Raw genomic sequence first — 25119 nt, 5'->3', positions numbered from 1 at the left:
GAGAATGTAGATTGAGAGTCCAGAAACAAACCTACACTTGTGTAGAGTCCATGGATTTTCAACAAGGGTACCAGCCCCATTCAACGAGGAAAGAGTAGTCTTTTCAACAAATGGTGCTGGGACAACTGGTTGTCGATATGCAAAAGAGTGAGGTTGGATTTCCACTTCACACATATACAAATGCTAACAAAATGGATGATACACCTAAATGGAGGAGTTAAACTGTAAGACTCTTAGAAGAAAACAGATATAAATCTTTCTGACTTTGGATAATGGTTTCTTAGACATGACATGCAAAGCACAAATCACACACATAAAAAAGATAAGCTGGACTTCAAGTTTAAAAACTTTTGTGTTTCAAAGGATATTATCAAGAAAACAAAGAAAATGACTGAAAAAAGTCACTATAACCATCATTTACTGGTTTAAACTAATAACACAGTGGCTTACTGATGTCACTGTGTATGCCTATAGATGATTTTGTATTTTTGAATGAAAAGACACTTGTACATTCCTGAAAAGAAAAAGAATGTGAAATGACAACTCACAGAATCGGAGAAAATATTTGTAAATCATATTTAAGAAGAACCTACTATCCAGACAATATAAATAACTTTTATAAGAAGAAAATCCAATTAAAAATGGGCAAAGAAGGGGCGCCTGGGTGGCTCAGTTGGTTAAGCGTCTGACTTCAGCTCAGGTCACGATCTCATGGTTTGGGAGTTCAAGCCCCGTGTCAGGCTCTGAACCAACAGCTCAGAGTCTGGAGCCTGCTTTGGATTCTGTATCTCCCTCTCTCCTGCCCCCTTCCCTGCTCACACTCTGTCTCGGTCTCTCAAAAATAAACAAACGTTAAAAAAAAACGGACAAAGAATATGAACTGACATTTCTCCAAATATGACCTACAAATAGCCAATAAACACATAAAAAGATGGGCAACATCTTTTTGGTTATCAGGAAGTGCAGTCAAAATCATGAGATACCACTCCACACCCACTAGGATGCCTATAATTTGAAAGATGGAAAACAAGCATCGGTGAGGACGCAGAGTAACTGGAACCCTTGTGTTGTTGGTGGGAATGTGAAATGTTGCAGCCACTATGGAAAATAGTTTGGCAGTATTTCAAAAAGTTAACCAAGGGAGTTACTACATGAGCCAGCACTTGCACTCCTAGGCACAAACCCAAGAAAAATGAAAACTTCGGTCTACACAAGAACTTGTACGCCGATGTAAAAGCAACATTATTCACAGTAGCCAAAAAGAGGAAACAACAACCCAAGTGTCCACCAACCGATGAATGAACAAAACCCAGTTAAATCCACACAATATATCGTTCAACCTTAAAACGAATGAAATTTGGTATATGCTAGAACATGGATGAACCTTGAAAATACTATGCCAAGTGAAAGAAGCCAATCACAAAAGGACAAATATTGTAGGATTCCACTTAAATGAGTACCCATGAGAGACAAATTCAGAGAAGCATGAAGTAGAAATAAAGATTACTGGGGCTGGAGGAGGGGGAGAATGGGGAGTTATTGTTTAATAGCTAAACAATGTTTGGGATAATGAAAAGTTCCAGAAATGGGCAGTGGTAATGACAGTTTCACAATACTGAATGTACTTAATACCACTGGATTGCATACCTGAAAATAATCAAAATGATGAATTTTAGGTTTGCACATTTCTATCAAAATTGAGACAACATTTTTAAAGAAAGAATAGAGCATTAATACACATTACAACATAGCAATATATTTTCAAAGTTCACCTAAGTGAAAGAAGCTAGACACAGAGCACCACACATTTGGGGATTCTATTTATGTACAATGTCTAGGAATAGGCAAATTCATAGAAACAAAGCAAAATAGGAGCGATCAAGAGGTGTTGAGGGATAGGAGAGGAACTGCCCACAGGTACAAGGCTTCTTTTCAAGGTGATGAAACGACCTGGAATTATGTCGTGTTGATAGATGCACAACCTTATGAATACACGACAAACCACCAAACTGCATTTTAAAAGTGTAAACTTCATGGTATGTGAATTCTAACAATAGCAAAGGAAGAAAAGCGATGAAGACAAAGCCTGAGCAGTGTCAGTGTGACTCACAGGCAGGACCCCATTTGGAAGACGACAGACAAACTGGAAAACACATCAGACAAGATGGTGCCGGAGGCACAGAGCCACCAGCCTTCTTTTGCCTCCCCTTTCATCTCCAAGCCCCAGGCATTTGTCACAGAAGTTTCTGTCCATTGCCCTCACACCTTCTGAATTGCTTCAGGTCTCCTATCACCGACCTGGATCTGTCCCCTAAACTCTGGCCCCATTCCTAAACGGAATCATGGGACAGTCTGCCACCTAGAAACCGTCTTCTACAGGCCACCTTTATCTGGCTGTTCTCACCAGTGAGTGAAACTGAAGTTAATACATCTCTTTGCCAGTTATTCCTGTTTAAAAATTTTTCTCAAATGAGAAAGCTTCACGCAAGTCTATTCTTTGGTTTCCTTTGTCACTCATAAAACATCATCATCAGGTCTAGTTACTTGGTTTTGAAAATATTTCCAAAACTTTTATCTGCACAATTCCCACCTTCTGAAACACATTCCAGGATCCCCGTGACAGGCTTAGCTGCAACACGCCTGAAGCAGTGCCTCACGTAGAATGGAAAATTCACTAACAAAAGTCTGTCCCTTCAACGTGTCCTGCATATGGTGGTGTGCTGGTAAATGTTTAACAATCAGCTCTTGGGGAAGGGGTGCCTTGCAGGGTGTGCCCATTCCTGTGGTGTAAACAGTTTAACCCTGGCCGATCTCAAGCTGCCAAAGTAACATTAACCAGCTCGTAAAACTTCCTGAGCCATTTTACAATTGGCTCTCACGAGCTCCTACACACTACCTGCGTGCTACCAACCTTCACGTCCTCCCTAAATATCACTTTTATAACCTCACTCTCCCCTTCCTTCTTCTTCAGCAAGTCCAGACCCATCCGTACACATTTTAAGGTCTTCTTGAATCTGGTTACCTGAACTCTATTTTCCTGGTATTCTCCAAATGTAACCTGTGCTGTAGACTAAGTGACCACCAACTGGCCTTTGAACAGGCTCTTCTCACTTCTACACCTTTGCTCATCCTTTTCTCCTGCCCAGAATTATCTTCTGCCTCTTTCTCTGCCATTTCATCCTTCTAGACTCAGCTCCCGTGCCATTGCTTCCAAGAAACCACTACCAGATGGGCTAGCCCACAAAGATTTTCCTCCTCCAAAAGGCTATAGTACTAGATCCTACAGGGATTTCTTGGTCACTGGGAGTACCTTTTATCTCCCTACCTATGTTACCATTATGTGAAGGCAAGGACCCTGCCTAGATGGCACGTCCCACATGAAGCTGAGCAAAAGGCTGGGAACAATGGCACTCAATCAACACCAATTTCCCGCTCTGAAGACGGAGAACATTTCTATCATGAGCAGGTAGCAAAACCTGTGGCTGAGCAAGACAGATTTCACACTCACCTTTTAGTCTCTCCTGCCCTATGGAACAGAAAGGCACAATCCAACAAGAACAAAGAACAAAGAACAAGAGAACTGGTAACAAGCCCAACATGTCAGAACAGATGGCAGAGTCTGACCAACCCAGCAGAAGGGAGCACCAATAAAGAAGGGGCTGGTCTGCAGCTCAGAGCCCCAGGAACTGACAGAACGAGCCATCAGAGCTACTGTAGAAGTGGAGCTGAATAAACAGGACACGTTGAACATTGCCACTCAGTTCCTGTCCCTATGCATCCAGATGGCCACTCCTCCCCACCACCTCCAGGATCATGGAGTCTATCTTCCGGAGAAATGGAATAGAACCAAAAGAGTTCTCGATTCAGGGACAGCAGAGGGCAGGAGGGAGGTAAACTGGTAACAGGGGTATTAGAGGACCGTTTCAGTAACAGCCGGAGAGGCCCTCTGTCCCGTTCCCCTGTTCGGCTCCCAGCGGCTCCCAGGACGCTGGGAGCCAGGCATTCACACAGGCAGGCGATGGAGAACAGAGTGGCTCCTGCGGAAACAAGTGGACAGAGACACGTGGGAGGCCAAGTGAGCACACTGCGACGTGCCCTACCAAGCACTTCCGATGCCTCTTTCCCATCCTAATGGGCAGCTGAAGGTTGCGAGACATTTGAGGAAAGCCTCTATGGAAGAGACGGCCTCCTGTCTCCCAGTGGCTGTCCTCCCCTCTCCCATAGTAGCAGGATTTTTTGCTGGGTGCACGTGCAATCGGAGTATAGGGATTTGCTAGCTTTCCTTGCAGCTGCTGGTTAGAGCCAAAAGACAAGGTTCTGGAAAACATCACTCAGTGTGAGGGTCACAGGCACATACTCTCAGCCCTCTCTTTTCCCTCCGGTGCTTGGAATTTAGAGGCCACCATTCTCAACCACAAGGCCCAGAGCTCTGCCCTACAAATGGGAACACAGAGAGATGGAAGAGTGCTCGGCATCGGAAACCATTACGGAGCACAGCTACCAACCAGCCCTGCTTTACTCACCTCAAGCCTTTCACATAAGAAACAGTAACACTGACCTAATGATAGGAGTCTGGGACCTACCACCAAACCTAAGACAAATGGACAATATCCAATGGGCAGAAAAAAAAAAAAAAAAAAATCAGGCAGAAAAAGAATGGAGTTTTTTTTTTTAAATCTGAAAAGCAGAGAGTAGAAAATTACAACCAATACTCAAAACATAAGAAAAGCTGATGTATGCGTGAAACAAGAACAGAATGCTGGGGAAAGTTAAAAAAAAAAAAAAAAAAAAACAACAAATGAATGAACCGTTCCTCAGACGAGATGGCAAATAGAGTCCAGGACAGCTCCCAGACAGTGGGATGGCAAAAGCGAGATGGGCAAGGACAGAAAAAAAGGAAAGTTGAGGCTCAATCCAGGAGGACTGACAACCGAGAGTCCCAAAAAAGAGAAGACAGAAACAAGGGCAAATTACCAAAGAAACAGATGAAGGAAGTTTCCAGAACACAGGACAGGTTTCCTGAAAGATGCACCAGGGGCTCAATACCAACAAATTTTAAAAAACACAAACACCACTGTAAAATTTTAATGACACTAGAAGAAGAAAGATCCTTACATCCTTACAGAGAAGAAAAAGAAAAAGCCACATATAAAGGTACAGGAACCTAAATTTTATCCAGACTTCCTGACAGCCATTGTAAAGCTAGAATCAAACAATATTCTTCAAAATCTGAGGGATGATGGCTGCATGCTAGAATTCCTAGAATTCTATACTCCGTATGCCAACTGCTAAGTGTGAACTACAAGAATATTTTTAGAAATGTAAGGATGCGCTCTATCAGCACAAGGGGGCAAGTGGAGAAAAACAACAGGAAGTCCACAAACAGAAGCACAGGGCAGCCCAGGATAAGAACACTGAACCAGAACACCAGAGAGCAGAGGGAAAGCCCTAGTGGGAATTAGAGATCCACGTTCCAGAACGAGAAGCAAGAGATGTCAAAAACAGGAACTAAAGCATGTCGAGTATCAATTCACAATGCCAGAAAAAGCAGCAAACAGGCTTAAAGAGGGACCACCTCAGGGGACCAGCCCCGGGAAACAGGACTAACAATGGAAGGACTGGTCTGTTCACTGGAAAGTTTTTTCCCATGTGAGCAAGCTCGGTTTCAAAAAACTTTACAACATTAATAGTATCCACGATTTGAGCCAACTATGAACCCAAGCCTATACGCTCCACGTTTAGGACCCTGATTCTATCAGCATTCCGAAAGCGCACACACACACACATTCTCCAGTCTCCGTGTTTCTCTCTCAAGCAATACGCAGAGACCAAACCTGGCAGATACCTTTAGCCACCTACCCAGTATCAATCTCCCTCCCCCTCTAGCAGAGCCTCTATGTCACCCAAAGCAGTGGTACACCAACTACATTTCCTAGCTTCCTACAGTCAACGGGGTCCGCTGAATATGGGTCTGGCCAAGGATATAAAAACGAAAGTCACCGGGTTAAGGGAGTACTTCTGGAGAGCTCTTAACACGAACACACCACACTCTTCTCCTCTCCCTCCTTCCTGCCCAGGGGACCATGTGATGCTACAGGTTGAAGGACCATCTCGGGGCAAAAAAGACAAGGAGATGTTTAAGGGTAGTGGAGCAGAAAGACAAAAGGAACCCGAATCCCTGACGGCTTTGTGGAACTGATCTACCACCCTTGGACTGCCTCCCTTCTCATTTAAATAAAAATTAAATCTGAAGATTTAAGTTTTTCAGGATTCTGTTGCTTACTGCTGAATACAAACTCTGACTGATTTAGGCTCCCTTCGCAAATGAGAGAAAATCAGAATACCCCTAGACTCGCCTCTAGAACCTAGGGCACAGTTTGGCACACAGAAAATGCTTATAGTATTTGTTGAATGAGTTACAAAGCAAACAGTGAATTCCTGTCAGCATAACCTATGCACGAAGCCAAACCACAATCAGAAGCCTGGTGAGAATGGAGTCACCTCAGAGAGCTAGAGAAAGCTCCACCGTCAGAGAGACAGGAAATGAAGATGGCAAGCGGGATGGAAAATCAGTTGGTAGGACCTAATCCTGGAAGGAGAACTCTTAAAGACTTTTTACTGAAATACACACAAACGTACACACACAGGTAAAACAAGTGGACAGTTCAACAACCTTTCACAATCTGAACACACCCACGTAACCACATCCAGACACAAACACAGAACATTACTGGGCTCCTCAAATCCCATGTCCCCTCTCTCAGTCATTATTCCCGGCATGAGAATTTTTTAATGAGACTTTTTTTTTTCCAAAGACTGCATATGAAAAATAAGAACAAACAAGAACATTTAAAAAGTTTTTAGGTTGTTTTTTTAGAGATGGGAAGAGAGCCATACATGCGCAACAAGGTTGCTTGCTTGCATGTGCTGGGGAGGAGGGGGAGGAGGAGGGACAGGGCAGGGCGGAGGGGGGGAGAGACTATCCCAAGCAGGCTCTACACTGAGGCGAAAATCATGACCTGAGCCAAAAAAAATAAATACAAAATAAAAATCAAGAGTTGGACACTCAACTGACTGAACCATCGAGGCACCCCAAGAACTTTGTAAAAACATTTTCAGGGATGCCTGGGTAGCTTTGTCAGTTGAATGTCTGATTCTTGGTTTTGGCTCAGGTTATGATCCCAGGGTTGTGGGACTGAGCTCTATGTCTAACTGAGCACGGAGGCTGCTTAAGGTTCTCTCTGCCCCTGCCCCCAGGCCCCCATGCTCTCTCTCAAAGAAAAAAAAAAAAAAAAAAGAGACCATTTTAAGGGTCTAAATTTAAAAATTTATTATTTTTGGTAATTTCTACACCCAACTTGGGGCTCAAACTCATGACCCCATGATCACGAGTTGCGTGCCCTTATGACTAAGCCAGGCAGGCACCCCTAAATTTATGTTTGTGAAGCATCCTTACCCGTTTATACCTCACTTTGGCATCATAGAAACGACTTTGGCGGAAAAGATAGTTGCCAAACTCCCGTTCGGTAGCTGCCACTTTTAGGACCTTCTGAAGCGGAAACTGATCTTGCTGCTCCTGAGGAAAAAAGACAAGGACACCCAACAAGGAAACTGAAAGCCGTGACATCACAGTGCAAGTGTCCTTACAGATGTTAGGGTTTCTGCTTCAGATGATGCACTTCTGCTTACTGCTGTGTGGGTGCCAAGCACTGGGCCTGGTGCCCCTGCAGAGGTCGTCTCTGTGATGCCCGGCAGAAGACAAAGGGGGTTGCTATTGTTACTACTCCCACCGTAGACACCAGAGCCACACACTGGTCTCCCTCACTTCTAGAGATGCTCCCTGAAGAAGCACGGCCTCACGAAATCAGAAACTGATGGAACTTGCCAAACAGAAAGCGGGTCTCACAACCACCATTTGTCCAACAAACAAGAGATTTTGGTCTGCCCGGGGCCCTACTGGTCTTCATGGCCACAATGCTGTGCCCTGGGTACAGGTCAATCACCCACGAAGTCTCTTTTTAAACACAGATGTCCTGGCCCTATCCACCCCTTCCCCCACTGAGATTCTCAATCAGTACACCAGAGGTGGGCCCCAGGCATTTGCAAGAACCGGTTTTATGGGAAGGTCAGAAAAAGGGAAGGGCCCTCCCTTGAGGTAATGACAGCTTAGCTGGGGAGACATCATATCCAGGTACAAACCTGGGTGGACATCTAAGGACACACATACAGGGTGGGAGAGCAGGACTGAGAGTGCATACGGCACCCACGGGATGTGTGAAGTGAGAGGCCACAAAGACAACATCTGAGTTATGAGGGCAGTGGTCATGTGTTCCCACTTGCCTGGGACTTTCCCCATCTACACCTGACGTCCTGGTATTCCATCTACTTAATACTCTCTTCTGCTATCAAGTAGCCGGGGTTGGCCAAGAAACCATATTTCACCCTAGCTGATCACTACCGATGCTTGACTTGTTAGAAACCCAACTTAATGTTGAGAAGCCAACGTTCATGGTCTTGCAGGGAAAACTAGGAAAATGATGACTAAAAAAAAAAATCACCTCAAACTGCGGGTCCAGAACAGACCCAAGGCCCAGCATTGGCCTAGAACATCTGCCCATACTCAGAGGTGTACCAGGAAGCGGGGGAACTCTTCCACTGCCACTACCACTGCCACACGGGAGCCTTGTGGTGGAACGTGGGGCAGACTATCACGATCGAGGTAGGGGAATCACCAAACACACTAGCGCATGCTGTTAGTATGGACATCTGTGCTCCAGAACTTACAGCTGAAAGGGCACAAAACTTGTCTGACTCAGCGGAGTCCAGGAAGTCAAGCAGCTCAATCTCGAACAGGACAGTAGTGTTTGGGGGGATCAAGGGAGGGCAGCCCAGCGTTCCATAGGCATAGGCTGGTTTGAACAGAAACCTGGCCAGCTCTCCTCTCCGCATGCTCAGAAGGCCCAGCTCCATGCCCCAAAGTGTAATATCTGGAAGAAGGGACAAAGAATCTGAAGCTCGCCCAGCATCCTGATCCAAGGTTATCAATTTCTTTCTTCCTGAAGTCCAGATCTTTCCACAACAGACTCCGAGTGTTCTGCACTGTGGTCCCAACTCACTTTTCAGTTTCGTTTCCCCGCCACCCCCACCATTGCGAAACCGAGATTTCCGTGGCCTCTACATCACTGCTCGTGTTCCTTCTTCCTGCAAGGAAGTTCCTGCTGCCTCACCCCACACCCAGCTTCTACCCTGACTGAAATATTACTCAAACTTCAGGGCTCATTTTACATACCCCCTCCTTCATGAAGCCTTCCCTGATCTTCCCAGCTGGAATCAATTGTGGCTTCATTAAACACTCCCGCAACACTACTTATACCTCCCAGGACCTCATCCAATTCTGTGAATGCAATCAACCTCTTCCACCACGTTAGTGGAGATATTCTAATCATCTGAGTATCTCTTCTCTTTCCAGTATGAATTATGGATACTAAACCCTTGCTTGATAAGTGTCCAGTTGACAAATGAACAAGCCCAATAGTTCTTGGGATGCAAAGGGAGCCTTGCCAGGTAAACCATCTCCCAAGTACCTAGGCCTCAGGGGAAAATGCGGACAAGACCATGATTGGTGTAGCAAAGCCCGGTCTCAGAGAAACCAACTCAAGGACTCCATGCTCTGAACAGTTTCCCCAAACAATTCCTCCTTTTGTAGTTGCTAATCTCAACTTACCCTCTCCAAGTTTCATCAAGCGAGGAGTTTTCCTAAAGCAATTAGAATCAAAAGGCTTGTCCATGTGCTCCAGATATCCGGAATATTTCACTAGGACAGGAAAAAAAAAAAAAAACAATACAAGGAAAATCAAGAACATGCACCCCTCCATATCAATTCTCCGTTACAAAAAAAAGGGAACTCGATGTACTCAAGTCGCCTCCCACCCACAGTGATAGGAAAATCTTTGGTCAACATTTAGATGCCTGCCCTTTGGCCGTGAGATTCAAGAGCTTGGTTGTGAGGTTCAAGGGCCTCAGAATGTCCCTTGTTTACACTGGCCTCATGCAAAGGGGAGATGGGTTCCCTCGCTTTCCCTTAAAAGCCCGAATTGTAATAAAGCGAGCGGGGTCTACCCTTCTTTTGTGTGTGTTTTAAACCTAGCCTTCCCTCCCACCTTTCTAGGTATAATGCAGAAAACACTTGATGACCGGTACTTTCACATCTCCTGCTGGGTGGCAGATGATGGTACCTAGCACGGAAGCATCGGGTGTCACCAGCTCTCCAGCACCCTCTCGGATGACGTCCTTCAACACGCCCCGGTCCCCGGAAATGTCCCGCATCCTCCGACTTAACCTCTGGTATGGAGACTTGCGGGGAGAAACACAAAACCTCAGAGCGCCCCGCCTGCACCCCGACTCCGACACCCCCTGCCCGTGGCTCCCCAAAGCCCAGCCTCTCACCTGGCCGGAAGCGTTGTCCCCTTGCAGGGTCCCCGGGTTCCGCGCGCTGCCCCCCATCGCCACGTGGCCTGCCGACGCGCACGAGCCCTCAACCCCTCGTTCTCCACCTGGCGGTGGCCCAGCCACCCACTTTATACCCCGCCGCCCGCTCCCGCCGGTGGCGTCCGGGACCCGCGAGGAGGCGCTCAACGTTTCGCACCAACAGCTGCCAACTGCCCTGGGGCCTCCGGTGGCGCGTGGTGGATCACGTGATGGGACGAGTGACACGTGATGGGGCAGTGTGGCGCCTGATGGGGCACGTGGCGGGAACACGCGGGGCGGGACCAGGCTCGTGAAAGTGACGCGTGGGGCGTGACCGGGCAGGTGGAGGGCATGCGCGGAACTTGATGGGCACGTGACAGGGACTCCCGGAGCCGGATGCGTGCGAGCTTGATGGAAGGTGGGGCGGTGCCGCGCTGGGAGAGATGGAGCCCCTTGGCGGGGAGAAGTGGATCAGGAGGAGGCGCGTGAAGGGGACGCCTGTGGCAAGACGGGGCGCCGGGGGCGCGCGTGGGATGGCGCGGGAGATGGGCCACGCGGGTGGTCGGGACTGGCAGTGGCTCGGGACTTGGTGGGGTGGGGTGGGGCTTGTGGTGGGACACGAGGCGGGAGCAGGCTGGGGAGGACGGAGTTCCAGAAACAGCCTGCTGCCGGAAGTGTGCGGCCTTGCTAAGTGGGTTACCTCCACTTTTTCAATTTTCCTCGACCTTTTCGTGCTAGAGAAATGTAGACGCAGACAGGCCTTTCAAGGCAAACTGCCTCGTTGGTCAGAGAACAAGGCAACGTTGTCCTTCACGTTGCGGTCACTAAATCCACAGAATCCATATCTGCTCCCCGGTGGTGGGGGCGGGGGGTGCAAAGCACGAATGGCCCTTGACGTCACCCCCTCCTGCTTTTTCCCTGGGGCCTGCAGCTCTTGCCCACTCCAGGATTTGAGAGGTGGCCCCTATTTCCTGCACCCATCATGCCTTGACTATTGGATCATTTCTTCAGCTTCTAAGTTTCCTAAAATCACCCGCCCTAAACAAGCCCCACCTTTGTCCCACATCTCACTCCTGCTGCAGGTGGTCCCATGCCTAGTCTTCTCGACTTCTCAAAAAGAGTTGTTGGGGTGCCTGGGTGGCCAGTTGGTTAAGCGTCCGACTTCGTTCGGCTCAGGTCATGATCTCACCATTTGTGGGTTTGAGCCCCGTGTGGGCCTCTGTGCTGACAGCTCAGAGCCTGGGGCCTGCTTTGGAGTCTGTGTCTCTCCCTCTCTCTGCCCCTCCCCTGCTCGCACTCTTTTCTCTCTCTCTGTCTCTCTCTCTCTCTCTCTCTCTCAAAAATAAGCATTAAAAAAATTTTTTTGGGGGGCGCCTGGGTGGCTCAGTCGGTTAAGCGGCCGACTTCGGCTCAGGTCATGATCTCACGGTCCGTGAGTTCGAGCCCCGCGTCGGGCTCTGTGCTGACAGCTCAGAGCCTGGAGCCTGTTTCAGATTCTGTGTCTCCCTCTCTCTGACCCTCCCCCGTTCATGCTCTGTCTCTCTCTGTCTCAAAAATAAATAAACGTTAAAAAAAATTTTTTTTTAAAATTTTTTTTAAGTTGCTATAGAGCGTTTTTCAATTATTTTGTCTCTACTTCCTTATCCTCCCTGTTTTCTTCAACCCACCGCAGTACCACTTTCCCCTGCTCCATGTCACCAAGACCGCACTTCATGTCAAATCCATAAGATAGCCCTGTGTCCTCAGATTCCTGGACTCTTGTCAGCATTTGATAAAGTTGGTTCCTCTTTAAATGCTTTTTGTCCTCTTCTGTATCAGTTTCCTATTGTCACCATCGATTACTACAGATTTAGCTGTTCTGAGCCACAGATATTTATGATCTCATGTATTTGTCATAAATTTTGTAGGTCAGAGACACCAGCCAGTCTCAATGAACTAAAATCAAGGCCTCAGCCTTAATAATGCAGGCTCTGGGGAAGAATCTCAAGCTCATCCATGTTGGTAAACCTAGATCCTTGAGGCTCTACACCTGAGGTTCCCACATCCTTGCTGTAAATTGGCCAGGGGGCCACACTCCACTCACAGAGGCCTCTCTCCCGTCCTTGTTCGTGGCCTTTCTACACATTGGAGTTAGCAACAGCATGCCGAATCTTCTCAGTCTTCCTGAGTCTTGCCTGAGAAAGTTCTCTAGTGTTCAGGGTCAAATGGATCTGCTTCCATATTCTGATTTTCTTCCTGTCTGTCTGGCTGTCTCTTCTCAGTCATCTTCTTGACCTGTATACAGTAACAACCTCAGGGCCCTATCCTTGGACCCTTGCCCTTCCCTGTTTTTAAGTTTTGTTTTTTTTCTTTTGTTTTTGAGAGAGAATGTGTGAGAGAGCACACAAGCTGGGAAGGGGTAGGGGGTGGGGGACAGAGGAGCTGAATCAGGCTCTGCTCAGCAGAGAGTCTGATCTGAATCAGCAAAGAGTCTGATGTGGGGCTCGAACTCATGAACCGTGAAATCATGACCTGAGCCAAAGGCAGATGCTTAACTGACTGAACCACTCAGGTGCCCCAGCCCTTCTCTGTTCTTCTTATTTTTTAATGTTTATTTACTTTTGGGAGAGAGAGAAGGAGACAGGATCCGAAGCAGGCTCCAGGCTCTGAGTTGTCAGTACAGAGTCGAGTGCGGGGCTCAAACCCATGAACTGTGCGATTGTGACCTGAGCCAAAGTCCGGAACTTAACCGACTGAGTCACCCAGGTGCCCCAGCCCTTCTCTGTTCTAATCCCAGAGAGATCCCAGCCATTCCCACAAGTTTAAATATGTGATGTAAACAGGTGGTATATACCTGGCCAGCCTAAGGCCTCCCCTGCACACTAGACCTCCAGGCTCCTGTGCTCAATTGCCTTTTTCGGTGGTTCTCAAAGTGTAGTCCCCAGACCAGCAGCAGTGTTGTCTGGAAACTTGTTAAAAATGCAAATTCTTGAGCCTATCCCTGTGCTCCTGAATCAGAAACTCAGGCTAGAGCCCAGAAGTCTGTATTTTCACAAGCACCCCGAGTAATTCTGTTGTTTGCTGAAGTCTGCGGACCACTGCTACTCAGGTGTCCTTGGGCATTTGACTCTAGATTTCCCAGGTACATTTTACCTTGATCTTTTCCTTATCAGCCTTCACAATCCATCCTCTCAAGTGCTAAAGTTACTCTGATCCATTATCTACAAGTGGCCGGAGTGGTCTTTTAAAAATATGTCAGATGATATTCCTTTGCCTTAAAATCCTCCTATAGCTCCCACTGCCCTTGAAATTCAATCTGAACCTTTGCCCTGCTCCAGGGCCCTCTCTGCCAGCCCCTCTGACCTGTTCTCCTGGTGTTCCCTCTCACTACGCTCCAGCTACGTAGATTTTCTCTAGTGTATCTCCTAAATACTGGGCTCTTTCTAGCCTCAGAGCCTTTGCATTTGCTGCCCAGGCCTGGTCTGCCCTCTTGTAGTTTTTCAGGCAGTTGGCATGTTTGTATCCTTCGGGTCTCAACCATCCATCCTCAAAGACACTGCGCTGCCCCTTTCTAAAGAATCTAAAGCTCATTCGTGTTGGTAAACCTAGATCCTTGCGGCTCTACATCTGAGGTCCCCACATCCTTGCTGGGAATTGGCCAGGGGGCCACACTCCGCTTGCAGAGGCCTCTCTCCCGTCCTTGTTTGTGGCCTTTCTGTCCCTCAAACAACCTATTCCCTCCTGCCATTCTTTCTCAGCACATTGTTTCCTTCCTGCGTCCCATTAAATACGATGATGTTTTCTTGTTGATGATCCTACCTCACTCCTACTACGGTTATATTACAAATTTTGAAAGGACAAAAACCTCATCTGTCTTGTTCCCTGATGTTTCCCTAATGCTCAGCTTGCTGCTTGACACATATCAGGTGCTCCATAAATGTTTGTTGAATTAACAAATCAAATTAGCCTTCAACATGCCTGTGCCAGACTTTGGTCTTGCTTGTCACGGGGTAGAGATGGCCCCTACTGGCAGACAGGGATGCTTAGGTCTCTGGGAGTTGTGTCTTACTGGTCTAGAGCTCCTTGGTTCTTTCCTTTCTTTTTTTTAGTGTTTATTTATTTTGAGAGAGAGAGAATCCCAAGCAGGGTCTGCACTGAGCACAGACAGAGCCTGACTCGGGACTTGAACTCATGAACCATGAGATCATGTCCTGAACTGAAATCAGTAGTCAGACGCTCAACCAGCTGAGCCACCCAGGTGCCCCTTGAGCTCCTTATTTCTTAACACTCCTGGAGACCTGCTTCCATCTCTTCCTTTTCAAATCAGTAATTTTTTTATCCCACCTCCATGATATGCGTAGCATTTTCTGACTGTAATATTTATTAACTGCATAAAGAAATGTCGTTAGGGACACCTGGGTGGCTCAGTCGGTGAAGTATCTGACTCTTGACTTCAGGTTCAGGTCATGATCTCACGGTTGGTGGGATCGAGCCCCACATTGGGCTTTGTGCTGACAGCATGGAGCCTGCTTGGGATTCTCTCTCTTCCTCTCTCTTTCTGCCCTTCCCCGATTTGCATGTGCACACTCTCTCAAAATAAGTAAATTAGCTTTAAAAAAAAAAAAAAAAGCCATTGAACTCCTAAACCTTTGAAAGGCTTTGTATAAAAAGGTTCCCAGTTCAATGGTATTGAGTAATGGTATTAATGGTATTCAATTGTATTGGAAGTGAGACACGAAAGAGCACAACCTAGATAATTCTGTTTATTTGAATGTCAAAATAAAGCTATATAAATCTACGATGATAAGAGTCAGGGGAATAGCTATCCTTGCCAGGGGCTTCTGACTGGGGAGCACATAGTGTCTTCCGGGTGCTGGAAACATTCTGTGTGTTGATCTCGAGGGTGAGTAAATGTGTGAAATGTGTACATTAAGTGTATAGTTAAGATATGCATACTTTATAGAGGTCCTGTCTCAAGAAGTTGAATAAATAAAAATGTCTTCAAAAAAACAGATTCAGAAAGAGTTGTGTCAAAACATGAATCCACTCCTGTTTGGGGTCTGTAAGGTGTGGCTGGGGGACCACTCCTCTGTCTCCCCAGCTTCCCCGAAGCGTGGCCAAGGTGAGCGCCTGCATGTTGGAATTATCAGCGTCGCCAGCTGAAAGGAGGCTGCCTCCTCCGTCTCGTGATGTGGCCCAGTTTCCACCTGATTCTGCGTGACCTTGAGGACATAGGAGTGTTGCTGGGAAAGGGGAGGAGGAAAGGGGCAGAGACAAAGGGTGGAGCAGGCGGTCAGCTACAATCCCCACATCTCTTAGTGCCTCTGTCCCAACCTGGGGAGAAGAGAAGGTAGAGCAGATCCAGCGAACGTCTCAGTGGATTGTGAGAAAGCAGGTAGTTCGTTGTGGGGGCCCTCCCTGGGTCCGTGGCCAACTTGCACCTGGTGCTTCTCGTCTCTCAGTGCCGATCATTTTGCACAGGGAGTGGGTGCGAATTTAGGAGGCCACCCTCCTCGGTCTCCGAGTCTCCAGAACAGTGTTGTTAAGACAGCACTCTCTGCTTTAGAATGACCTTGGGGAGGGAGGGTGCTATTGTAAATGCAGATTTCTGGGGCTCACTGAATATGTGTGAGGGGCTGACGCAGGAATCGGTTGTTATTGTGCTTCCAACGGTTGCTCGCCAGTTTTGAGAACTGATCTAGAAGGTGGGAAAGACCTTTGCTTGTTTTTGCTGTCCAGTTCTGAGTCAGTATGCCTACTGCGGCTGGAGGGCACATTGTTGGTGTCACTCCAGATGACCCAGCAGACGGCCCCTTTTGTGTTTACCTACAAATTGGGGTGAAAAATGTAGAATCCTATATCTACAAGTGATTCCCCCCCCCCAATTAAGCCCTTTATTTTAAAGATAGGAAAGGGGCGCCTGGGTGGCTCAGTCGGTTAAGTGTCCAACTTTGGCTCAGGTCATGATCTCAAAAATAAATTAAAAAGAAAATAAAGATAGGAAATAGGCCCAAGGTCATAGGCGTTGGGATTGGAATCCAGGACTGGAGACCCTAAGGCGCTCTAACTTCCCAGTGGCACTTGGCGGGGGGATTGGGGGCACAGTGTGGAGGGAGCAGACTTGAGAAAGCTGCCCTGTGTTCTAGCCGGCACCGTGGATGGCGTGGCAGGTGAGCGTGCCCGAGCTGGAGGACCGCCTTCAGTGCCCCATCTGCCTGGAGGTCTTCAAGGAGCCCATGATGCTGCAGTGCGGCCACTCCTACTGCAAGGGCTGCCTGGTGAACCTGTCCCACCACCTGGACTCGGAGCTCCGCTGCCCAGTGTGCCGGCAGGAGGTGGATAGCAGCAGCTCCCCGCCCAACGTCTCTCTGGCGCGGGTGATTGAAGCTCTACAGCTCCCCGGGGACCCGGAGCCCAAGGTCTGCCAGCACCACCGGAACCCGCTCAGCCTCTTCTGTGAGAGGGACCAGGAGCTCATCTGCGGCCTCTGCGGCCTGCTGGGCTCCCACCAGCACCACCGCGTCACGCCTGTCTCCACCGTCTACAGCCGCATGAAGGTGGGCTGGAGGGGGCCGGGGAGGGGGGGTGGGGGTGGCGGCCACGGAGCCCAGCTCCTGCGCTCTCTGGCGCCATCGCCTGGCACAGAAGGGTCTCAGGCCAGGATGCCGGCGCCCTGTAGCCCTGTCCTGGAGCTGAACTCTGTAGAGTGTGTTCTCAGCAGCTCCAATCTCCAGGTGCTGGGCACTGCAGACAGGCATGATGGAGAGTCCTTGTCGGGTGCCAGCCCCTTCCCTCGCTCAGTTTTTCTTCGCAGCTTTCATCCATTTTTTGAATGCTCTCCCAGACTCCACATGAGGGAAAGCACTTTGTTTCCTTGGGTATTTTCGTGCCTAGAGCCATGACTAGCATGTAGTAAAAGCTCAAAATGTATTTGTGGAAACAGTGGATTCCTGCCCTCCTGAACTTAGATTTAGCACGTCATTATTTAAGATGAATAACGCTGATCTAAGATTTATGAAAGGTGGGGTTCTCACTATATTTTACAAATGAGGAAACAGGCTCAGAGAAGCCAAGGGTCTTAACCCAAGGTCATACAGCTTGTCGGTGGCAGAGGTAGGACACAAACTGGCCAGTTTTCTTTCCACTGCCAACAGATCAAAAGAGGCAGGAAGGATCCTGGAAAGTGAATTGTTATAGGGCACCTGGCAGAGTGTTCGGGAGGAAGGGAGAGTAAAGGTAAGGAATGACAAAATACAGGTGATAGGGGTGGGGAAAAAGAAAGAACATCCAGATATGAAGGCAGAGGGGTCCCCTGTCACTGTTCCTGGGATTTCCTGGCTGAGTGAGCAGCGTTTCTTTGCTCTCGGAACCCTGGGAGACAAGTATGAAATGTGCACAGGGCCAGCCAGGCCATCCACCAGACCCTCTGACCCACAGACGTGTGCTTGGCACTTAACCTGTGCTAGGTATGCTAGAGCACAGGGTACAATAGTGGGCAAGTGGTTTGGCCTGCCCCGGGGAGCTCACAGTCTGGGAGTCTGACGGTCCCCATGTGTTGGGTGCTAGCATCAAGGTTAAATACAGGCAATCGTGAGGCCATCTGGACTGTAGCTCCTGCATGCTCTCAGGTAGTCAGGGAAGGTTCTCTGGAGGAAGTGGACTGCTAAACCAAGATCTGAACCACAGGGAGGACGTGGTAGGAAAAAAAGGGGAGGAAAGCATTCCATGTATAAAGACAGCCCTGCAAAAGATCAGGAGACATATTTGAAGAATTATAAGTTGTTCTGTCAAGCTCTGGAGAGAGGTAAGCAGGAGCCAGGTCTTGCAAAGGCTTCTGTGAAATGTGAAGGGATCTGTAGTTTATTCAGAGGACCATCATGGTGGGGTCTCCGGACGGTTTTAAGCAGAGTGGTGATGTGGTCCAAACACTGCTGGGGGGTAGACTGGAGACTGAGGCTGGGGATAAAAGATTGGGAGAATTACATATGGGTGGTAATTGAGGCTACGGGAGAAGACCAATCAGGAGAGTCTGCAGAGTGATAGGGAAGATACGGACGATGCCCCCAAAGGACACCAGGGTTTAAGATTCGGGTAGAGAAAGAACCCCAAAAAAGGACAGAAAGAATCAGCAGAGGGAACAGGAACACTGGCTGAATACGGCCTCCTGGAGATCAGGACAGAGCGTTTTAATGAGAACAAGATCACTTGTGTGAAATGCCTGCTGAGGATTGGAAAGAGTCTGTTAGGTTTAGCAGTAAGAATTGATTATCTTGGCAAGAGTCGTTTCAGTGGAGTGTGGGAGGAGGAAGCCAGATTGCAGTGCAGCGAGATCGAGAGCCTGTGTTTTATTAGCCCTGGAGAGAAGGAGACACACAGGAGCTCACTCATCATTTCTGGCTTGGAGCCGGGGACGGCTTGGGTCCTGGTTTTGGATGTGGCTGTTTGTGATCCCAAGACTCTTTGCTGTGATGCCACTAAATTATGTTCCTTTATTAGATCCCTTTTATGCATGCCTGTTGTCCTCCTGTTGATTGAGATCTTGAGATTATTTATTTGTGTGTTTCTGTTTACTCTCACTGTGACCCAGTTGACGAAAAGAACTAATCCCATCTCTTTCTGCCTCAGGAGAGTTCCTACTGGAATTTCGTTCTCGGGTTGTTATGAGATCTTCTGATGTCTTGTTTTCCAGAGCAAGACTCTGTGTCCGTTTATCCCTACACTGGTTTTATTCTTTACTCTGCTCCTTTCCTGAAAGCCTCTTGTGGCTGATTCCTTTTTTTCTTTTCCTTAAGTTTATTTATATATTTTTGGTAATCTCTATACCCATTGTGGGGCTTGAACGCACAACCCGTGATCATCAGTTGCCTGCTCTTCCAACCGAGCCAGCCAGGCACCCCTCTTGCTGCTGATTTCTGCTTGGGAGCTGTCTAAGCCAAAGACTGTGTACGCTCCATGGGCACGAACCAGCACCACTCGAGTAGTGCAGCTGGATGGGAGTCTAGGTGGTCCTGGTTGAATCTTTAAGACTCCGTCAGATTTGGGGCCAGGAAGGCCAGGAGAAGTGTGTTTACTTCAGCCTGGGGAGGCCCAAACCTGCCAGCGATTGAGTCAGGTCTTTATAGGGATTGGGGAATCCCCAGGTATAACCTGGGCTACTGTATGCACCATTGGCCTCACTTGGAGCCAGCGTTTTTGTGATGCTCTTGATCGCATGCCCACTGATTCTAGATCTGCTGGTGACCAGCCATCGTTCTGTTCAGGGAGTATGGGCTTCAGACCGGTCATCGCCCCCCTTGGATGTTGTGCGGTGACTTCCAGGTAGTTGTAACAACGTTTAGGGTCTGTCTCCATGTCCTGCAGAGGAATGACCTGGAGATCCTTTTCTGTCTGGGTAATTCCTGCCCTCGATGTGGAATATTCTTGAATAATTTCACCTGTTTTGGAGTCAAGAGCACCTGGGTAGCCCTTTCCCTGGTTCCACTGGGAGTGCTTGTGGCCACTGGGATGTCCCCTGGATGGGTGAAGCCCAGGGCTGGCCCCAAGGAGCCGAAAGCGTGCAGGGGTCAGCCACTCATGAGGCCGTGGTACGTTGCCTCCAGGAGGAGCTAGCGGCTCTCATCTCTGACCTGAAGCAGGAGCAGAAGAAGGTGGATGAGCATATTGCCAAGCTGGTGAACAACAGGACCCGGATTGTCGTGAGTGCCCTTTCCCTCTGTCCCCTTAACCCTGGGGCTGGTCACCTTCCCTTTCCTGCAGAGCCCGGTTGTGATTTGTCCTTTACAGAAACCCATGCTTTCATATAAAGCCAGAATTCAAAGCGTTGCAGGGCGGAGTGGGGAAAGGGCAAATCCCCTCAGGGGAATCAACTCAGTTGTCAGGACTCTGTCCAAATTGGCTGTGTCCCTCTTGTCCTTGGGACTGAGATAACACAGAACCTAAGTACCAGATGTAAACAGTTCAAAGTGTGGGCATGACTCTCTTGCCTCCCCCCCCCCCCCCCCAACGCCTGACTCGCCGTGTCTGCTTGACCTTGACAGTCTGTGGAGCCTGCCCAGTAGCTTGGAGCAGAGCATAGAAAGGCCTGAAGCCCTTGGTGGCTTTCTGCTTTTCCTGAATGACAGGCACACTGGGGCTGCAGGCATGTGGAGCCCAGGCCCTGCAGGCAGTTGTGAAACAGAAGCAGGAGACCCATGTCCCCTGAGGGTCCTCTTGGTTAACCTTCCTCAGCCTGACAGGGAGGCGGCATCTCCCCTGTCTGATGGAGGCTGAACTCAGGGTTACACAGGGAATCTGGCTCTCTGAAGTCTGCCCTCCCAGGGCCTTTCAGACCTTTTCCAGTTGTGGAACCCTGTACTGAAGCAAAATCTTACTTGCACGTTTAATAGTTAGGACCGAAGAAAGCAGAGCCACTGTGTTTGAAATGGGTGCTGGGGCCCAGTCTGTCCCCTGCCTGTGTTGCTGTCCCCCGTGGCCACACGGGGGGTGCCCGGGCACAGTGTGAACAGCGCACAAGTCAGCCTGCAACTCAAGTACTAGAACCGGCTCAGATTGGAAAAGCCCAGGAAGGCCTAAGCTGCCAGGGCCTGAGGACACGGGGGTCAGCCAGAGGCAGGCAGTTCTGGCTGAGGTTCTGGCTGTGACCAGCCCCTTCTCGTCCCAGAATGAATCTGACGTCTTCAGCTGGGTGATCCGTCGCGAGTTCCAGGAGCTGCACCACCTGGTGGATGAGGAGAAGGCCCGTTGCCTGGAGGGGTTGGAGGGTCATACCCGTGGCCTTGTGGCCTCCCTGGACATGCAGCTGGAGCAGGCCAAGGGCACTCAGGAGCGGCTGGGCCAGGCTGAACGTGTGCTCGAGCAGTTCAGTAATGAGAGTCACTATGAGTTCATCCGGGTGAGTGGACAAGGGAGTGTCACCCACGCCCAGGTCCCCAGGGTCCCAAGAGCCTCCCCCATGCCTTAACCCACCTGTCTTGTTTTCCAGAAGTATCACTCCACGGCCTCCAGGTAATAACCTTGGAGGGAGCTCTCAGCTTGGATCTGGTGGCTCCTCTACCCTACTTCCTGCCTGTAGCTGCACCAGTGCCTTGTCAGCAGCTGCCCACATCTGGCTCTGTACTGAGCCCAGGGAACAGGGAGATGAAGGTCATGCCCCTGCCTTTAAGGGTCTCAAAGACTGGTGGGAGGCGGATGGTGAACTCCGGTTACATCACTGATCACTGTGGGTACTTAAGACCAGAGAAGTTCACACGGGCTACAGAAATAACAGGAGGAGGTGACTGAGGTTGGGGGCGGGGCGGGGGGGCGGGACTGGCGAAGATGGCATACAGGGGGGCGAGCTTAGGGCAGAGGACAGGTGTTGGCCAGGTAAGCAGAGTGGGGAAGGGTCATCTGAAAGGCTCAAGTGTGCACACTTGGGAGAAATGTGAACTCAGTACGAATGGGGTAAAATGTAGGCTACAGGGCAGAATGGGCGATGAGTGGGAGAGGTGGGCAAGAGCCAGGATGAGGGGCCTCGAATCCTGCACCATGGGTTGTGGGAAGGGATTGGATCCATGTTCCAGCCCCAACAAATGAATAGCCATGCAGTTCTTAGCCTTCCTCAGATCCTGATTGTGGGAATCTCCTTGTCTGTTTTAAATTTCCTTTGGTCTTCGGGATAGTCAGGTTAGGAGCATTGGTTTAAAAGAATGGACAGTGTAGCTGATTGGGAGCAGGTGTCCGCGCCAGCTGTGGCCGGGGGCCAGGGTCGCCCAATATCGAGAAGTGATCCTCAAATGTTAGTGTGCATCAGAGCCACCTGGAGGGCTCCTTAAAACGTCACTGAGCCTTAGTAATCGCTTTCAGCAGGTCTGGGGTGGCCCCGAGAAATTTGCATTTCTGACAAGCCTCCAGGTGATGCCCTTTGAGAACCACTGATGTAGTGTTTCTCCTGCCAGGAAGGGGCGGGGCCTCTGAGAGTGGGGTGGAGGGGAGGAAATGATGGGCCTCTTGAGTGCACAGTGTCCTGAGCCGTGACTGGCTGGTTGGACTTGCCCGCGGGTGGAGGGCTGGGGTGCGCGGTGTGCATCCCCGCCATCACGTAGGTCTGTCGCCCTCAGAGCAGAGCTCCAGCAGGCCCGGCCTCTGGAAGGCGCCTTCAGCCCCATCTCCTTCAAGCCGGGCCTCCACCAGGCTGACATCAAGCTGACTGTGTGGAAAAGGCTCTTCCGAAAAGTTCTGCCGGGTAAGGCTCCAACCCGTTCTCTTCCCTGAGGGCTGCCATGCGGGGTGGGTAGCAGTTTGTCACTTGTGCCAGAGTTTAGGGTGCAGAAGACTGGAAGGGTGTTCGCGTAGGTAAGTGTTGAGAGCATGGCTTTGGGGCTCCACCAGACAGCTCTGTCCCTTACTAGCTGAAGATCCAACCTGTAATCTGAGTCTGCTTCCTCATCTGCAAGGAGGGGGTATTAAAGTCCACCTTGCTGGGCTGTGTAGTTTATAAACATTCAAGTGTGTGTGCATAGTTTCGTGTTTAATAAATGGTAGCTATCGCTCTGTCAAAAAATAACACGAAGACATTTAACGAATTCCTTTGTTACTAGCACATAAGGGAGATCAATCGATAAGCTGATTTCATCCAACAAAGACAAAAATAGGGTTTATTGTAAAACAAAAAGGGGAGGGGAGGAAAAAACCTGATGATCTCTGGTCCGTGAATGTTGTTTGTGTGGTTTTGGTGTAAATTGATTAGTTGGCAGGTAATCCGGAGGTCAGTTGGGACAGTTTGTCCTTGAATAGGCTGGTAGGATATCAAAACAATTGCACTTGATAAGGATTCTCCTGGGGAGTTCAGCTGTGGTGCACAAGTGACGGGCTGTCTTCCAGGACCTTCCTTCTGCACCGCCATCTTAGGCAGGCAGGTGCGTGCCCTTTCCCTTAACCAGAATGCCTCCCTCACAGCTGCCCCATTTTTTCCACCGTTCAGGCATTGTTTGTTCATTCAGCAGTCCTCAGGGTTGCCTCTTCTGTGCCCCTTCTCAGAAGGCCCCTCCGATTCTGGGATGAGGCCTTTGCAGTTCCTCTCCTGAGGAGCTCAGGGCCTCCCTCTGGGGTAGGGTCTGCTGCCTTCTGTGCAGCTGGAAAACACACTTCTTTGATCTTTCCTAGCCCCGGAGTCCCTCAAGCTGGACCCCGCCACCGCCCACCCACTCCTGGAACTCTCCAAGGGCAACACGGTGGTGCAGTGTGGGCCCCTGGCCCAGCGGCGAGCCAGCCAGCCAGAGCGCTTTGACTACAGTACTTGTGTCCTGGCCAGCCGGGGCTTCTCCTGCGGCCGTCACTACTGGGAGGTGGTGGTAGGCAGCAAGAGCGACTGGCGCCTGGGGGTCATCAAGGGCACAGCCAGTCGCAAGGGCAGGCTGAGCAAGTCCCCGGAGAATGGCGTGTGGCTCATTGGCCTGAAGGAGGGCCGGGTGTACGAGGCCTTCGGCTGCCCTCGGGTGCCCCTGCCTGTGGCCGGCCACCCCCACCGCATCGGCGTCTACTTGCACTACGAGCGTGGCGAGCTCACCTTCTTTGACGCTGACCGGCCCGATGACCTGCGGCCGCTCTACACGTTCCAGGCTGACTTCCAGGGCAAGCTCTACCCCATCCTGGACACGTGCTGGCACGAGAAGGGCGGCAACGCGCTGCCTCTGGTGCTGCCCCCGCCCAGCGGGCCTGCCCACCTCACCCCCACGCAGCCCACCAAGCTGTAGGGCTGCCGGTCGGTCTGCCTGCCCGCGGGCTCTTCCCAGCCGGGGCTCTGCTGGGTCCAGTGTGCAGAGATGATGTTCTTTACCGTGTGGGAAGGTCTTCACGCCTGTGTGTTCCTAGAAACGTTTAATGATAGGAAGAAAAGGACCATAATCCCTTCCCCTACAGCCAGGGGCCTATTGATTCACCTTTTGCCGGGTTATTCACCTCCTCATAAACCGGCAGAACCAGGCCTGGGTGTCCACGGGTTAAGATAGGCTTCCCTTGGTCCCTCCTAAGCACACTTTCTGCTTCCTCTTTTAACTGAAGCTGGAAACATTCCCGCACGTGATTTCTCCATGTCATTGTGAACGTAAGGATAATAAATTTGATACCGTCTTTCTCTTTAGATGATTTGCAAATGTTAACAACTGTACATACGCCGCTTTACACTCAGGCCTTTAAAACTGCTCCAGCTTCCAGTCAGGTCAGATCTTGCCTCTGCGCCGTGCAGGCTGGGCTGTGGTTAGAGTCGCGCCAATCACTCTGTCTTCGCTGTCTTCAAAGACCTCTCTCTCGACTTCCCTCACCATTCGTTGGGATGGAAATAACACTGCTTCAGAGCAGAAGCAAGTAGGGTCTAGACGGGTGTGGCCTGTCTCGGAAAGCTGCTGGGCGCACAGGAGTGGCTCAGAGCCTCCCTCTGTCCGTGGTGAGTCTGCCCCTGGCCACAGCTGATGGTGTCCATTCCAGACCGAGGCTGGGACAGCTGAATTCTCTGCCAAGAATTTGAAAATTGGAAGAGAGAGTGGCTGGGGCCGAGTCATCTGAGACCTGGTGCTTTAGAGAGAAGCTCCCCAGCCTTGTGCCACTGAGGTCTGTGGAGCTGCCTGAGAGACCTCTGTGGGGAACAGCTGTGTCCTGGTCCCCTGGCACTTACTCACCTTGGCCACACAGGCGAAG

At 49.8% G+C, this 25119-nt stretch overlaps 2 protein-coding genes across 5 annotated transcripts in view; one reads left to right on the top strand and one right to left on the bottom strand.

Moving 5' to 3' along the window:
- The window catches only part of FKBP6 (FKBP prolyl isomerase family member 6 (inactive)), a 29317-nt gene extending 18451 nt beyond the window's left edge, over nucleotides 1-10866 (bottom strand). The window contains exons 1-5 of one of the 2 annotated variants that reach the window (XM_060649215.3): nucleotides 10447-10866; nucleotides 10236-10353; nucleotides 9725-9814; nucleotides 8785-8987; nucleotides 7457-7576 (exon numbers count right to left, since the gene is read on the bottom strand). In XM_060649215.3, the coding sequence (XP_060505198.1) occupies nucleotides 7457-7576; nucleotides 8785-8987; nucleotides 9725-9814; nucleotides 10236-10353; nucleotides 10447-10503 (588 nt within the window). In that variant the 5' untranslated portion in view covers nucleotides 10504-10866. The remainder of the gene's footprint in view (nucleotides 1-7456; nucleotides 7577-8784; nucleotides 8988-9724; nucleotides 9815-10235; nucleotides 10354-10446) is intronic. The other variant, XM_060649214.3, reaches the window with a different exon arrangement.
- On the top strand, nucleotides 10231-24565 carry LOC132689451 (E3 ubiquitin-protein ligase TRIM50). 3 transcript variants are annotated; one of them, XM_060649212.2, is made up of 7 exons: nucleotides 10231-10344; nucleotides 16593-17003; nucleotides 20046-20141; nucleotides 21107-21337; nucleotides 21428-21450; nucleotides 22545-22669; nucleotides 23590-24565. In XM_060649212.2, exons 2-7 carry the CDS (start codon nucleotides 16605-16607, stop codon nucleotides 24177-24179), a joined length of 1464 nt encoding a protein of 487 aa, XP_060505195.1. In that variant the 5' UTR covers nucleotides 10231-10344; nucleotides 16593-16604; the 3' UTR covers nucleotides 24180-24565. The 3 variants fall into 3 exon arrangements, with proteins under 3 accessions (XP_060505195.1, XP_060505196.1, XP_060505194.1); XM_060649213.3 differs by lacking the exon at nucleotides 10231-10344 and adding an exon at nucleotides 12878-15841 and having other exon boundaries at nucleotides 21431-21450; XM_060649211.3 differs by lacking the exon at nucleotides 10231-10344 and adding an exon at nucleotides 12879-15841.
- Nucleotides 24566-25119: the final 554 nt, after the last annotated feature.

The sequence above is a fragment of the Panthera onca genome, chromosome E3 (assembly GCF_046562875.1).
Source record: "Panthera onca isolate mPanOnc1 chromosome E3, mPanOnc1 haplotype 2, whole genome shotgun sequence".
Lineage (NCBI taxonomy): Eukaryota > Metazoa > Chordata > Mammalia > Carnivora > Felidae > Panthera > Panthera onca.
Note: the sequence above shows the minus strand (reverse complement) of the source record. Positions and strands in the feature narration are given on the sequence as shown.